The sequence below is a fragment of the Chenopodium album genome, chromosome 2, assembly GCF_948465745.1.
Source record: "Chenopodium album chromosome 2, dcCheAlbu1.1, whole genome shotgun sequence".
NCBI classification, from domain to species: Eukaryota; Viridiplantae; Streptophyta; class Magnoliopsida; order Caryophyllales; family Amaranthaceae; genus Chenopodium; species Chenopodium album.
The window spans coordinates 61,015,696-61,031,922 of record NC_137835.1 but is presented as its reverse complement, the minus strand read 5'-3'; the positions used below and the strand labels follow the sequence as shown (position 1 = coordinate 61,031,922).

Genomic DNA, 16,227 nt, shown 5'->3' with positions numbered 1-16,227 from the left:
TTAAATGCGGTGAAGTTACTGTACATAGCAAGAGAAATTAAATATATTGAAATTAACGTGCATGACATGGGTTTTAACTTAATATATGCATAAAGATGAGCTCATACGACTCATGTATCTATGCTTTTGTCTATGAAACTAAAATGGCTGGATATTAATCTATAAATATTGATATTTGATAGAGTGAGATATAGCTGATAAGGTGGATGGGGTCCGATTCTAAAGTTTCTTGGATCTATTTTCATCACCCACCCTTTTAACTCTGTAAACATTCGAATTTTTTTTATAAAGATAGAATCGGTTCAATCCCATCAATTCTTTTGATTTTTCTAGTAATTATACCGGCATTAACAATTTTGTCTACCATTCAAAATGTTTGATGGATTAGGCTTGTAGAATTATACGATTTCATCATCCGGATCACAATTTAAGTAACACACGGAATGAAAAATTCGGATGAAGCTCAACCGGATCCGATTCGAATATAATGTATTGACATTTCTATCCACTCATATTTCTTTAATAAAATACAGTACACTTATCAAATTATTAGTGTTATGTCGTTTTCCTTTACGAAATCGTGAATCTTGTGCATACTATTTCACATCATTTGACAATAAAATTGGCAACTTGTCATCTTGTCATTGTAAAATTTCTAAACTGAATCTTTGTCTATTTATATAAGCAAAAGGCCAATTGACGACTACGTCCCATAAGTACCATTAAATAAATATCCTTACGCACTATCTAGCTACTTTATATCAATCATAATGGCCAAATTCTTACTGTTAAACTTTTGTTAGAGAAAAAACGAAGAAAAAGTAATCATAATGAATTCAAAGTTTTTTGAAGAAAAGTACTTAGATTATGTATTAGTTCCTTCAGGATTAATATTGCTTGGTATATACCATTTATGTCTTCTGCACATCATTATTCACCATCCTACAAGATCTGTCATTGGTCTTAATTCTATCAGCCGCCATCAATGGGTTCTTTATATTATGAGGGTTAGTTTTCTTCTCTTCTTACTAGTTCTAATTTCTGATCTAGGTATTGAATATTTTATTGGTCGATTATCTTTTCTATAGATCTTGTTTCTAGTACAAACTCATTGTTGGATTGATGCATCGTTCTTGAGCATGGACATGTTTATGTAATGTTTACTAAATTATTTTAAAACTCGTGCAATGCACAATTTTATAATATGGATTGATACATAGTAATAGATTATATACCCTTAAGTCATATAAAGTGTCTAATTAGTATACTCTTTAGACATTAAATATAATGAGCAAATCCAATTTAATTTATTGCTTTGTGTATGAATGTGTATGATGATTATATTAACTTATTAAGTACAAGTGTTAAGATATGTCAATGTAGATAAAATACATGGCTTAAATTTTTCAAAAAAAAAAACTATAGAAAAAAGAAAAAGAAAAAGAAAACATGGCTTTAATTATTTTGTTAGCTATAACCTGTAATGTTTTTGTGTCTAGGATCCAGCAAAGAATGGTATTTTGGGTGTACAAACGATTCGAAACAACCTAATGGCATCGACACTTCTAGCAACAATTGCGATAACACTGAGTTCATTGATCAGTGCTATTGTGAGCAGTTCAAGCAATCTGAACTACACAATACACACAACAAAGTATTTATCAGTTTTAATATGTTTTCTTGTAGCCTTTTTCTGCAATATGCAGACAACCAGATACTATGCACATATTAGTTTCTTGCTGAATGTACCATCATCATCAACTGAAGGAAGGGAAGAATTTATTGAGTATGTCTCCGAACAATTGAATCGTGGCTGCCTGTATTGGTCTTTGGGATTGCGAGCATTCTACTTTGCTTTTCCTCTTCTGCTCTGGATCTTTGGCGCCATTGCAATGTTTGCCTGTAGCTGTTTGATGGCAATTCTTCTTTATTTCTTGGATACTGCTAGTTCTTGCCCGAAGTATATTAACAATAGTAACGCGAACAAAAGTACTCAGAAATCGGATGTTGAATCAATGTAAGTTAAATCTGATCACTTACATCTTACGTCTATTATACAATATGTTCTAATTGTTTAGGACTCTAAGGTGATATGTTGTTAATAATAGCACAAAATTAGAGAGTTAATACGAATACATATAAGTTTTAAATTTAATCAGTGTGATCTAAACGGATGAGGTATAGACAACGTTAATACGGAGTACTACGACTAATTGACTATTGACTATTGACTACTATCAATGGTTACATGAGTATACGTTTATCTTTTTACTACACTAGTGACATAATTTCCATTAATTAAACTGTTTATGCAAATTTATTTTAAAGAAAAAAAAAAAGCTTCTCAACACATATTGTTGTATTTTTTGCAATATTAAAGTTGCTATTGAGCTTAAGTAGTTAAGCGTACCTTTTTTTCATGCCTTCTGTGATTTTCTAGGAAATTCTTCAACTAGTTTTATGTTTCTGTGAAAATCATTTGTTGTTTTGTTTCATTTTACTGCATAATTAGCTTGACAAATCGATATAAATTCGTTGAATTATTTTTATGGTTACAGGGGAACAGATTGGTCAGGGAACTCGAACCTCCATTGCTCGCTACTAGGAAACAACAAGCCACAATCTATAAGTACTGATAATTTGTTCACTTCCGCGAGATAGTACATACCTTGAATGCAAGCTCACATAAGCAGCCTCCTGCGAAAAATTCGAAGGAGCATAACAAGTAATTTGTAGCTTTGACAAGTAGTTTTAACTATTATTAGCTCAGAGTCTCAGAGTAATATGGCTACTGATGATTATAGGCCATAATGCTCCGTAGTCTACTGTATTGAATGCATAAAGTGATCCGTTGATGGTATTGTTGTTTGTTCTGATTTTCTCCATCTATTATATTAAAAAAAAAAATATTTTTTATTTTGCTTTTTATTGATTTATTACTCAATTGCTTTTCTCTGTTTTTATGTTGATGGATATGATGCAAATAAATGTTATACATACAAGTATACAACTTCATAGAAGAAAATTTATAGGAAAAATTATTTTAAATAAACCAACCTTTGCCTCGTTCTCCCAAAATAAGCCAACTTTTGGATTATTCCAGAATAATACAACCTTTTACCCTCTTCTTCCCATATCAAACCCAAATGACTGGTTACCCAAACAACCGGTTATCCATTTCCTTCTCCTTCCTTCCACCAATTGCTATCATCTTCCTCCATTACCACCACCCAAAGCTCCACCTCCATTTTATTTTCCCCTTCTTTCTTTTGAAGTCACCACTCATCCCACCACCACCACCTTCACCAGACCGCCCCAAACAAACACTACTCCCTCAAATATCCACCATCGACGCACCATACACCACCAAAATCTCCCCTGCTACTCCCTCACGCACCAAACCCAAAATCACCACCTCACAAAACCATAACAACATCCCCATTCACAACACCACCAACACAACAACCCCACTCACTCACCATCGCCATCCACAAAACATTGCCACGCAGCAGCCGCAATAATTGCACCAAAAAACAGCATCACCCACCACCAAACAACTGCAACAATCATCAACCACCAATCGAAGCAGCCGCCTCAATTGTACAACCAGTTTAGCCAATAGCCTCGTGGAGGGATGGATCTATCCCAATTAGACTAGAGATTCGTGGTGGCTGGAGGGTTGTTTGGTGGTGGTTGGAGGTATGTAGTGGCCGGAGGTGTTGGTGGCGGTGGCTGGAGGTTTGTGGTGGTTAGAGGTGGTGTTGGTGGGAAAGTTAAAGGGGAGGTGAAGTGGTAATGGAGGAAGGCCATGGAAGGGAAAAGAGAGAGAAAGAAGGATGGTGGTGGCTATGGTTGATTGGTGGTGACTACGGTGGATTGGTGGTGATAAGGGAAGAGAATGAAAGAAGAAAGCAGGTGGGCGAAAGAAATCAGGGGTGGGTTTTTTTGTTAATTTTTTTTTTCCAACTCAAATTAAAAAAAAAAAAATAAATAAAATAAAATAAAATAAAAAACCACTCATGAAGTGCCACGTAGCACATATAACTGGTTGTACCGGATAGGTGACCTGTTGTGTTTGATATGGAAAGAAGGGGGTAAAAGGTTGTATTATTCTGGAATAATCCAAAGGTTGGTTTATTTTGGGAGAACGGGGCAAAGGTTGGTTTATTTGAAGTAATTTTTCCAAGTTTATATTAAATCAAAATAAGCAGTCTCCCTTTATTTACTTGCATTAATTTTTTGTCTTTTATTTTTATGGCCCTATTTGGTAGTTAGCTTATTGGAGGTATATTAGCTTATTTGACTAACTTTAGCTGATTGACTAGTCAAACAAGCTAATACAAGTGTTTGGTAGTAAGCTTATTGAAAGAGCTTATTCCACTAAATAAGCTCTTTTTGAAAAAGCTCATTTTAGGAGCTTTTTCAATTAGCTTATTCATTAATTATTGTGAAATGACACTTATAACCTCATTTAATTTAAAATTCTATCTAAACTACCTACCCCACAATTAGCTTATTGGTCATTTCACATACTCAATCACCTTTAAGCTATCAGCTATTTACCAAACACTTTTATATAATCAGTTAATACAATAAGTTAGTCAAATCAGTTAATAAAATCAGCTAGTCAAAATCAGCTAACTCAATCAGCTTCAGCTTTCAGCTTTCTCCCAAACAGGGCCTATGTTTTAGTAACAAACAATTACAATATGCAAATACAAATATTTCAAGTATCTATTTTCATATACTACCCATGTTTCATATTATTTGTAATGATTTGACATAAATTAGAGACAAAAAATGTTTAATTATTCCAATTAATATAAAACAGAGGTTATATTAGTGTATAATTAACTTATTAACCTACATATGTTGATTGTATGTCTCGAGGACAACACAGACCCATTGGCCTCCAGGACCGGGCTGGATGACTCATCCAAGGGTTGACCCATGGGCTTCTTTTAACAAAAATGAAAATGCATTAATACTTTTTTTTTTGTTTTTTGGAAAAAAAAAATTGCATTAATACTTCTGTGTTGTTTAATATGCTAAATTATCATGCCAAAAAAAAAAAAAAAAAAAACATATAAGTTGTTATTAATAACTAGTTTTTGGCCCGGGCGATGCCCCGAATTAATTTGTATATTTGAAATTATAACAAAATAAAGTGAAATATATTGACGGTTTTATAAAAACAATACAGTATCATTTTCAAAAAAATTTAAATATAATTGAACATCAAAATTCATTATTTAATGTGTAATAATCTGAATGTTATTTTGTAATTTTTTTTTTTTAGGAATATTTGTATTAGTTTGTTTTAATTATTAAAGGAATTTTTTATTTATTAATAAGCTATCATAATAAATATTTTCGAGTAAATAAATTTTGTGGTAAAAAGATAAAACCTGTAAAATTGTTATGCATTTTTAAGTTACATATTTCAATCAACACCTATATGAATTATGGTTGAGTAATTGAAAGAAACGAAAAAGTTTTGTAATTATCCGATTTCCTTAAAAAAAAATTATTGTTAAAATATCAACATATAAGTTCACAATTATAATTTTAGAATTTATGAACATAATAAATAACTTTTTTTATTACTCCTTCCGTTTTTAAATACTTGCTCCACTTTCCATTTGTGGCCGTTTTTAAATACTTACTCCATTTCCTTATTTGGAAAGCTTTTACAATATTTAATTAATTTATCTCACCTAGTGGTCACAACATATATTCTCTCTCCTCTAATTCTCTCTACTACTTTTGCTTTCTATAATTTTTTATTCTTCCACCAACCCCATTACTTTCATATTTTATTAGTTTCTCTAATTTCTCCTAAAACTCCGCGCATGGAGAAATGAAGCAAGTATTTAAAAACGGAGGGAGTACAACTTTATTATCATATAAGATGCGTCATTAGAGTGGTGGTCAAAGTATAATTTTAATGAATATAAGGTTATGGCTTATGGGTTCAAGTATGAATGCTAAAAAATAATAAATTTTTATAAGAAAACAATGGTAATTAATAATAGTAGGTGACAGGGCGACACGTGACAAGATTGACGACACGTGGCAAGATTACAATCCTTGCCATGAGTTTTAATACTACCTCCGTTAACTATTATTTGCAACAAAGGGATATTATTTGTGAGATATAAAATATTCCTTTGTTGCAAATAATAGTTAACGAAGGTAGTATATATATTGATTGATATTGATATTGATATATTGATTTTACGTATACAAAACATAATACTATCTCCGATCCTTTTTTGTTGACACGTATTCCTTTTTAGGAAATTTTTTGTTAGTTGACACGTTTCCTTTTGGGGTAAATTTTTTTACCTTGTATTTACAATCTACCTCACTTGCTTTTCATTCTCTCTCACTCTCTCTCCTCTCCTTAATATATTTAAATCAAACGCGTCAACTAAATAGAAACGGAGGAAGTATGAACCAAAATAAAATATGATAAAGCCTAGAAACCCATAGAATGATAAAGAGAAAAAGAAACAATAAGTGATAATAGGTACAGTGGTGGCCGACATATATATAATTAAAAATATAAAGTATATGAAAAGGGAAAATACAAGTACAATGGAAAAAAAAATTCTTGTAACAACAAATTATATCGATACCAACAAAACAATTTTATGTTCGTTGGTATCATTGAATAAAGTGATTGGTATCATGGTGATACAATCTAAAGTATAATGAAATATCAACATGTGTTATGACATTATTTTTTTCAAGTACGGTAAAAATAAATGGACGATTATGCCCCTTGTTAGAGTTAGAGTCCTGGAATTCCTCGGCAAGGTCGTGCTTTACTAAGCTTTAGGACCACGGGTCACCCTATGTGCCAAGCTTGATGTGCTATCCAATATTTGAACGTCGAAGATCCAACACGGATGCTTAAATTTAAATGAAGAGGATTTATTTAAAAAAACAGAAAAAAAAAAAAAAAATTAAAAGGAAAAATTGTCAAAAATAATACAACCTTTAAGTGGTCCACCAAAAACAAGTCGACCTTTTGATTATTTCTAAATAATACTACCTTTATAAGGTATCTGCTTTAAATAGGATGGAGCCTTAATAGCCAGTCAACTTTTTAATTATCTTTTAATAAATTCATTTAACAGGTTCATTAACTTTTATTTAAAATTTTAATCATGGTTAGCACTTAATTTTTTTTCCTAAATTTTTTAAAATAATTTTTCTATAAAAAACCTAACAATTAAAATAAAAAATATCCTCCACCCATCTCCCCCACCAGGCAACCACACTGCCACCTCCTTCATTCCCGTTCCCCGGAGCTTTGCCAGCACGCCGCTCATTACCCTCCGGCGCCGGCCGCGCCAATATCCTCCCTGCCCCGCCGCCAGTGCGGAGCCCTCCCCCTGTCGCGCGTCGCCCCTCATCTCTCTTCCCCTTAACCACCAATTTCCTCCCCGAAAGTCCGAAACCCCTCTCCCTCACCCACAAACCCCCTAAAATCATCCCCCACTCTCGAAAAACCTTAACCAGACCTCCCCAACCATCGATGACATCTTTAGTTGATTGAGGTTGGGGGATGGATTTCAGGGAAGGTTTTGTCGGGGGGAGAAAGGGGGCATCGGGGAGGGGGTTGGTTATACGCGCGACAAGGGGAACGGGGTCGGCGTCGGCGTTGGCACTGGGCATGGCCGGCGTCGGGAATAAAGAAGGTGGCAGCGGTGGCTGGTGGGGAAAATGGGTGGGGATGGTTTTTATAAATAAATAAATAAAGTAAAAATCTTAATGAAACTAAAAATTAAATAAATAAAAAATAAATTAATTTCATACCAATAAACTAATGACATGTGTCCCTGTTAATAGGTTAATAACCGGTCATAACTTGTTTTAAATGGAAACCTTATAAAGGTAGTATTATTTAGAAATAATAAAAGGTCGCCTTGTTTTTGGCGGACCGCTTAAAGGTTTTTATTATTTTTGACAATTTTTCCAAAGTAAAATGAAGAGTATAAATAACATGAGTGTTTTCCCTAAATAATGTTTGGGAAGAATTGCAATTCCTTAAATACTTTTATTTTTTTATAAATTCCCAATTTACCGTCCACGTCATCAGTTTAATTAGATTTTTTTTTCCGGTTTTTTTTTTTGCAAAACCGCTACTTCAAGTAGCGGTTTATATGGGAAAACCGCCACTTGAAGTAGCGGTTTCCACCTAATACTATTACTTTATTTTTTTTAAAAAGGGACCTTTCTTCCTCGCTTTCCCATGTCGTTCAAATCAATGTTGGGTTTCTAGTTTCCTCCATTACCTTAAATCAACTATAAAATTTAATATCAAACCTCTTCATTCATTCTTCAATTTCATTATTCATACTCCATGTTAAGGTGGGTAAATTTTCATATCAAATTTGGAGATGATTGGACGAACAAAAGTTTTGAGAATTTGATTTACTGATTCTTTTTTTTTTTGGGGTATTATAATGGGATTTTTTTTGCAATTCTCCCTCAAGCCTAATTCTTTTGGAATGGATAAATTCATGGGATTATCTTGCAACTTTCTCTCTAAATCTTGATTTTTTCAATCAATTCTGAAGACTCGATGCTCAAAATCACCGCATCTGCCACCTTCGCCACCGCCACATCTTCCACCTTCGCCAGCAAGAGTTCTACCGTCTTTACCACCGCCTCCTTACCCAAGGTTAATGTACAAGTGTAACTAATTTTGTTTTGGTTTTATGCTGTAGATCCAACAACATTTATTAAGTTTTTGTTTTTTCTTAGTTTTATTTAGTTTGATTTTGATTTATACTCGATCTTGGCTCAATTTCATTATGTTCTTCTGAATTCATCCATTAATTACAAGATTTAAAGTAGAATTTTTTTAGTTTTTGAGAATATTGATAACGGATTTAGTATTTGAGAATATTGATAACGGATTTATAGGTATTGATAATGAGATTTTGAAACTTCAAACTCTCTCTCTCTCTAGAAGCGCAGTCATCGGAGACTAACCTCATCACCTGTGGTGATTGGGGCTCCGGGAACTCACTTCCGGCGAGAGCGAGCGTCCTTTCATCTTCATTAGTTTGTTTTTTCATCCTAATGCAGAGGTTTTAGCTAACTCAAGTCTTTACTCAAATTGTCAAGTTTAAGCCTAGGAACTTTTGTTTTATTCTCAAAAGTAGGTAGTTGTCTAAGACAATGGATTTCACTTCAGAAATGGATGTGGAATCAACGGAGGAACTAGATTTAGTTCACAGATCAGTTAAAAAGTTAAATGAGCAGCATACTCAAACAAGTTCGACCTTCCCCCAACCTGAGTCCAATACTCTTGAAGTAACCTCAATGGATAAGGAAAGGGACACGATCATGGAGGAGGAGGTACAGCCACAACTCAACAGGGAGACTAATTGTAACCCCATAGTTGACGGTATGGACCCAGGACAAAGTGACAGGGCAATTGGACAGAATCAACTAGTAGTCAAGGTGATCAGTTTCAGGGAGGCAGTGGTTAAGTCATCGCAGTGGTTTGCTGAGGCTAGGAAAATCATGATTAACACTTTGGAATGGGAGGACGAGGAGGAGGATAGCACGGTGCATGAAAATTCAGTTAGGTTCCCAAAAGAAAAAATTAAACAACTGCGAAAGCCATGGGAGCTAACATTAATAGGAAAATGTTTGGGAATTAACGTCCGAGCCGAGTTCATAACACAAAGAGTAAATCGTATGTGGAATCCTAAAGGAGGATTAGAAATAATTGAGATGGATAAAGGTGTATATCTTTTCAGGTTCAGTTTACAAGACGACTTAGAGAAAGCTTTGTTCGGGGGTCCTTGGTTCATCCTTGATCACTACCTCATGTTATCCAAATGGAGACCGAATTTTAGGCCATCTACAGAAAGTTTCCATACTATGTCAATATGGATTCGATTTCCAGAACTTCCAGTAGAATATTATGATAAAGAGGCATTGTACGAAATTGCAGGGTGGTAGGCAAGCCAGTTCGAGTGGATTACTCAACAGACAAAATAAGCAAGTGCAGGTACGCCCGAGTCTGTATCGAAATTGAGCTCAACAAACCCCTAATTACAAGGGTATGGGTAGGAAGAGCATGGAAGAAAGTTGAATATGAGAAAATTCACCTCCTATGCTTCCAATGTGGATGAATTGGACATACCAAGGAACACTGCCAAGACAACGGGAAGAAGGAGGTGGCTAACCCAAGCAAGGTCACTTTGTCAGGGGTTAGCACGCCTTTGCTGGTTGAAGCACATGAAGCAGCAAATATAAAGGAAGCAATAAACAAAGAGGGAGACAAGGTAGATAGACCTTCAGAAGAGACAATCTTGCAGCAAGACAAAGAAACAAGTAAGGAGTTAATAGAGTATGGGCCTTGGATTTTGGCAGCTTCAAGAAAGAAAATTTTTAAAAAAGATGAAAAGGGCAGATTTGGGAAAGGAGAAGGAAATCAAAGGATCACCAAAGAAGATAAAAAGAAGAAATATGGGGAACCATCAAGCCGCCAACAACATCATAGGAACACTCAATGGAATGTTTTACCCATAGAAGAAGAAGCAAATCTGGAAAAAAGCAAAAATATTGGGAAGGACAAAATTACAACTTTCTACTCTCAGAAATTAAATACCAGAGAAAGAACAACTCCCTCGAAAACCATGAATAATGAAGGCAGTAAGTTCCCTAGGACGTTCTCACCTACTCACCCTATTCAAAACCCTACTTCTCTGCCTTCTCCCATTCAATTAATCAATCCTATCTCTGTTCAACCTACCCACCAACCTTCGACACCTCTGAACTCACCTGATCTTACAAGCAATTATGGAGAATTCTCGAAAGAATCAGAAAGGGCAAACATTCCCCCGAAACCCCCTGCATCTACCATCAATGATCAATCTCAATCAACCCCCCCAAACATCCACTTCAATTATGCCTCGCCAGCTGACCAGAACACTCAATTCCCCTTACATAGCCCCAACCATTTTACCACAGACTCCAACACAAACCCAACCCAAAATCTTGCAGCCTTCTTCTCTATGCCGGGTCTCACCGCCGTCTCGAACCCATCACCTATTTCCAACCGTACCAACCCCAACACTCTGGCCAGTATTGGCATCGAGGCCCTTCAGGAGAAACGTCTCAATGTAATGAAGGAAGGGCTGAAGCTAATACTAGCGCATCACGTGTTCCCATCCCAACCAGACTACGGGTCGGAACTCTTTCCGCTCGAAATTCCATCAAAAAACCCCCCGACCTTCCCTATACAATTCGCAAATGTCCACATAAATCTAATGGAACCGTCAAACCTCCTAGTTGTGCTAATTCCACAGAAGGAAGTAGTGGGAGCATCGCTAACTTTCAATTTTGTTCCAACGGGAAACCTTGTTTCGGAGATCAAATTGAATGCATCGCCCCTGTCGTTGGAGGATGTGTGGGCAATGGAGAAGTTACATCTATGGAGGGATTGGATGGATGCCCTTCCACAGATGAATGAAAGAGCGAAAAGACTTGGAATTTTTCCACCCTTCACAATTCCTTCGGTTGATATGAAGATCATTTTATGGAACGTTAGAGGGGCGACTAGTAAGGAATTTATCTCCCATGCTAAGGAAATAATAAACAATCATCATCCTGATGTGTTTATTTTACTAGAAACCAAAGCCACCAACCAATGTGCTGATTATACGGTAAAAAAATTAGGCTTCCAAGAGCATAGAACTATTAAAGCAGAGGGACTGAAGGGGGGAATTTGGGTTATGTGGAATTGCCCTGCGTCTCTAGTGGATTTTGTCACTGAGCCGCCGCATGTTTTTCATGCCCTCTTCAAATTTTCTCCAACTACGGAGGAAACCCTAATCACAGGAATTCATGCACCAACAACAACTGCAGCTAAAAATAATTTATGGAATGCAATGAAAGATAGCATTCCTCCTCCTACTACGCCTCGACTTGTTATTGGTGACATGAATGAAATCACTCGCCAATCAGAGAAAGTGGGAGGGCGACCTATCACCAATAGTCAAGGTCAAGTGTATGCAGAATGGGTTGAAAGGGAGGGTCTCATTGACCTAAATTTCAATGGTCCGAAGTTTACTTGGAGTAATGGTCAAGAAGGCTTAAACTTGATAAGAGAAAGACTCGACAAGGCTTTAGCAAATGCAAAATGGATGGAAGAGCACCCCAATACTCAGGTAATTCACCTTCCTAGAACTTATTCCGATCACTGCCCCATTTTAGTTGATTCTAATCCTCTTTCAATTAAAGGTAATTACCCGTTTAGATGTAAAGAAGCTTGGATTCAAAACCCTAATTTCCATGACTTCTTTAACTATGCGTGGGGTATGGGAAATAATGACTTCATACGATAAAAAAATTGCTTTATTAAGGAAGTTAAAAGCTGGCATGCAAATGTTTTTAACTCATCCCTTAAACATAAAAAGCTCCTTTTTGCTCGTATAGAAGGCATTCAAAGAGCTCTTTGTAATAAATACTCTAGGTTCCTAATTAATCTGGAAAAAGATCTGCTTAATCAGCTAAATGAAATTCTTAAAATTGAACGAATCTCTTGGGCTCAAAAGGCAGGGGTTGATTGGCGTAAGTACGGGGATTGGAACACAAAATACTTTCACATTTTGGCTAGGGTTAAAAATAATAGAGGCAAAATTGTGAGCCTTAAAAATGATGAAGGGGTATGGGTGACTGACCAAAAGGATTTAGAAATAATGTGTGTTAATTATTTCAAAAATATTTTCACCTCCTCGCAAAGGTCTCAGCCTAGATGTGTCAATTTCCTGCCAAATTCGACCATTAGTGAAGCTGATAATTGTTTATTAAGCAGCAATGTTTCGGATTTGGAAATATTGGAAGCTTTGAAGGCTATGGCTCCCATGAAGAGTCCAGGGCCAGACGGTATACAACCAATTTTTTTAACAAAATATTGGGATACGGTAAAAGCCTCGGTCACTTCATTAATTTTCTCTTGTTTTGAGTCTGGTAATATTCCTAAGGAGATAAACGAATCTTACATCGCCTTAATCCCAAAAAACTCTCAACCTTCTAGCATGAAGGAATTAAGACCGATTGGGCTGTGTAATTCAATTTACAAATTAATCACGAAAATTATCTCTAATAGAATAAAACAAGTCCTAGGGGAGCTTGTTAACCCCGTCCAATCTAGCTTTGTGGAAGGTAGAACCATTGATGAAAACATTTTAGTTATCAAAGAAGTCGCTCATCTTTTCAAAAAAGCTAGTAAAAGAAAATTAATGGCCTTCAAAATTGACATTTCTAAAGCCTACGACAGTTTGGAATGGGGTTTTATCCGCGAAACTTTAATGGGTATAAATTTCCCGGAGAAGCTTGTCAAACTTATTTTAAATTGCATTACTACTCCATCTATTTCCATTCTTTGGAATGGCAATATTACGGAGAGTTTTACCCCTTCCAGGGGAATTAGACAAGACGACCCCCTCTCATCTTACATTTTTGTTCTATGCCTTGAGAGACTTTCTCTTATGATAGAACAAAAAGTGGGACAAGGCCTTTGGCATTCTATTAAAATAGGGGAGGAAGTGAGTCTTTCTCACCTTTTTTATGCCGATGACGTTTTCCTTTTTGGAAAAGCCTCTATTGAAAATGTGGAAGTCATAAAAGAAATCCTTTTAGAGTTCGGCAATAAGTCGGGCCTTTTCATAAGTCCAACCAAGTCCAAAATTATTTTCCCTCCCAAAATGAGCCTCTCTCTCAAACTAGCCATCCTTAATGCTACTAGTATTAAAGGATCTCCTTCCTTTGGAAAATATTTGGGTATCAATATAAGTCCTAATAGGCTTAAAAAGGCTGATTATGTCGATCTCCTTTCTAAGACTAAGGACAGAATTAAAGGATGGCAAGCTAAATTCCTTAACATGGCGGGAAGGAATACCTTGATAAAATCGGTTCTCAATTCATATCCTCTCTACGCCATGCAAACTACCCTCATTCCTTGTGCTATTCTTGATGACCTTGAAAAGAGTTGTAGAAGATTCCTTTGGAACAAGGTTGATAGATCTCACTACCTTGCTAGGACTAGTTGGGACAAAATTTGCCTTCCTTTGAGCTTGGGGGGACTTGGCATTAGAAAGTTAAGGTTTTGGAATATCACTTTTATGGCTAAATTAGGGTGGAGAATTATTACCGATCCTAACAAACTTTGGGTAAGAATTCTCAAGGCTAGGTATTTCAAACACTCAACTTTTTTAAATAGCTTCCCTAAACATTCTGATTCCCCCCTTTGGAAAGACATTCTAAGGGGCAAGGATCTCCTCCTAAAAGGGATTTCTTACAGAATTGGAGACGGGGAGGATATAGCCTTTGGTACCACCATTGGGTGGGAGAGAAACCTATTTACCTCTTGCTTGATACTCCTATTCTAAACCCTTTCGCTCCTTGGACAGTCAGCAGAGTCATAAGGGAAGGTAGGTGGGATCTTGGGAGGGTTAAGCATATAATTCCAGATCACATTTGTCACCTCATTGAGTGTATTCCCCTACCATCGATTGCTTCAGTTAAAGATACTATTTGTTGGGGAAAAGAAAAAAATGGCCATTTTACAATAAAAAGTGCTTACAGACTAGCTTCAAACTTCACCTCTCACCCTTCGATTATTCCGATTAATTGGGCTAGCATTTGGCGCATTAATTCCCCCTACAAATATAAAATGTTCACTTGGAATGCTTGTCACCAAATCCTTCCCACTGCCACAATCCTCAGTCAAAAAATAGCTAACTTCAACCCAGTTTGCACTCGTTGCGAGCTTGGTAATGAAACCCATCTTCACATCTTCAGGGACTGCATCAATTCTAAAGTGTTGTGGTCTCGGATACTGGAAAGAAATAAGCTTGATACTGACTTTTGTTATCACACATTTTATAATTCAAATTGGGAAGATTGGATACATTACAATCTTAAGCTCAGTGATAATTGGAAAACCATATATGTCGTTGCGTTATGGCATATGTGGAAAGCCAGAAATCAAGTAGTTTTTCGTCTTGCTATGGCACATCCCATTACAATGTATAACAGGTTTATGGCGGATTTGGTGGCCACTCTTAATACTTTCCAGGAGAAGGGCAAAAGACAAGGAGAGCTCAAACAAAACATTCATTGGGAAAGACCAGCTAGTGGTTCAGCAAAGCTCAACATTGATGGTGCATGGAGAAGCGAAGAAAATGCAGGGGCAGGAGCGGTTATTCGTGACTTATATGCTGGCTGGATGGTAGGAGGCTCATGGAAATTCAAGGTCAGGAACCCAGAAGAAGCAGAATTGTTGGCTATCAAGGGAGGAATGGAACTAGAAATAAAGGAAGAGCTTAGAAAGGTCACTGTGGAAACGGACGCCCAATCACTCAAGAGTACCATTGAACACATTGATAAACAGGAGAGGCATGAACTCGCTGCTATCTTAAGTGACATAGGGGAGCTGCTCAAGGGGCCTTGCAAATTTGATTTCAAGTATATTAGAAGGGAAGCTAACACAATAGCCCACAGACTGGCGCAACAGGCTTTCGTGATGGAAGAGGGGATCATCTTGCACAATTCGGTTCCTGCTTTTGTGAAGAATGCTTATGAAATCGATATGGTGGAGAGTTGTATCTAATTGGTTTGGTCTCATTTATTGTGATTTTCAAAATTGTAAGGAGATAACTTGGAACTCCTGTAGTATTTGGCTTTCTATGTCGGTTGTAGTTTACTTTGCTCAAGCTAACTCTTGGACTTGGTACTTTCGGATGGTTTGATTAAGTAATATATGATTTCCTTTTCTGTTAAAAATATTTCCTAATATTGATTACAGAGTTAAAGTTTTTTTTTTTCAAAAAGCTTAGAGAGGAAACCGCTAACTTGAGGGCTTGTTTGGCATCAATTTTGGTTTTGAGTTTCCTGTTTTTTTTAAAACCAAAAACTAAAAACAGGAAACAAGAAAAAGGTGTTTCCACTTTTCTATTGTCAGTTTTCAAAATTATCATAATTTTATTAAGTTTATATAATTTTTAATTCATTATGAGATTCATATCATATACTTTTAGAATACAAAAAAGCAAAAAACAGAAAACCACAGCAATGCCAAACGAACCCTCAAATAACGGTTTTGTGTGTTTTTTTTTTAAAAAAAATACCAAAATTTTCCAAAATGCTGACGTGGACAGTAATTTGAAAATTGTTAATAGTATAGCTGAA

At 36.0% G+C, this 16,227-nt stretch overlaps 2 protein-coding genes across 3 annotated transcripts; both read left to right on the top strand.

The window, feature by feature from the left end:
- The first annotated feature begins 717 nt into the window (after nt 1-717).
- Nucleotides 718-2,934, top strand: LOC145599193 (uncharacterized). Of its 2 annotated transcripts, none has more exons than XM_081655609.1 (3): nt 718-1,007; nt 1,687-2,017; nt 2,559-2,934. In XM_081655609.1, the coding sequence occupies exons 1-3, from the start codon at nt 986-988 to the stop codon at nt 2,659-2,661; spliced, it is 456 nt and encodes a 151-aa protein (XP_081511735.1). In that variant the 5' UTR covers nt 718-985; the 3' UTR covers nt 2,662-2,934. The 2 variants fall into 2 exon arrangements, with proteins under 2 accessions (XP_081511735.1, XP_081511729.1); XM_081655603.1 differs by having other exon boundaries at nt 720-1,007; nt 1,500-2,017.
- Nucleotides 2,935-8,223: 5,289 nt separating this feature from the next.
- On the top strand, nt 8,224-15,822 carry LOC145599183 (uncharacterized). Its single transcript, XM_081655594.1, has 2 exons — nt 8,224-12,203; nt 15,116-15,822. The coding sequence occupies exons 1-2, from the start codon at nt 10,671-10,673 to the stop codon at nt 15,647-15,649; spliced, it is 2,067 nt and encodes a 688-aa protein (XP_081511720.1). The 5' UTR covers nt 8,224-10,670; the 3' UTR covers nt 15,650-15,822.
- Nucleotides 15,823-16,227: the final 405 nt, after the last annotated feature.

What these genes read in the sequence shown, in the direction of transcription:
- LOC145599193 (XM_081655603.1), top strand. Translation starts at nt 831, where the DNA reads ATGAATTCAAAGTTTTTTGAAGAAAAGTACTTAGATTATGTATTAGTT. An exon ending in GGGTTCTTTATATTATGAGG is followed by an intron (nt 1,008 to 1,499) that starts GTTAGTTTTCTT and finishes TTTTGTGTCTAG; the next exon opens with GATCCAGCAAAGAATGGTAT. An exon ending in AAATCGGATGTTGAATCAAT is followed by an intron (nt 2,018 to 2,558) that starts GTAAGTTAAATC and finishes TTATGGTTACAG; the next exon opens with GGGAACAGATTGGTCAGGGA.
- LOC145599183 (XM_081655594.1), top strand. Translation starts at nt 10,671, where the DNA reads ATGAATAATGAAGGCAGTAAGTTCCCTAGGACGTTCTCACCTACTCAC. An exon ending in AAGAGCACCCCAATACTCAG is followed by an intron (nt 12,204 to 15,115) that starts GTAATTCACCTT and finishes AATACTTTCCAG; the next exon opens with GAGAAGGGCAAAAGACAAGG.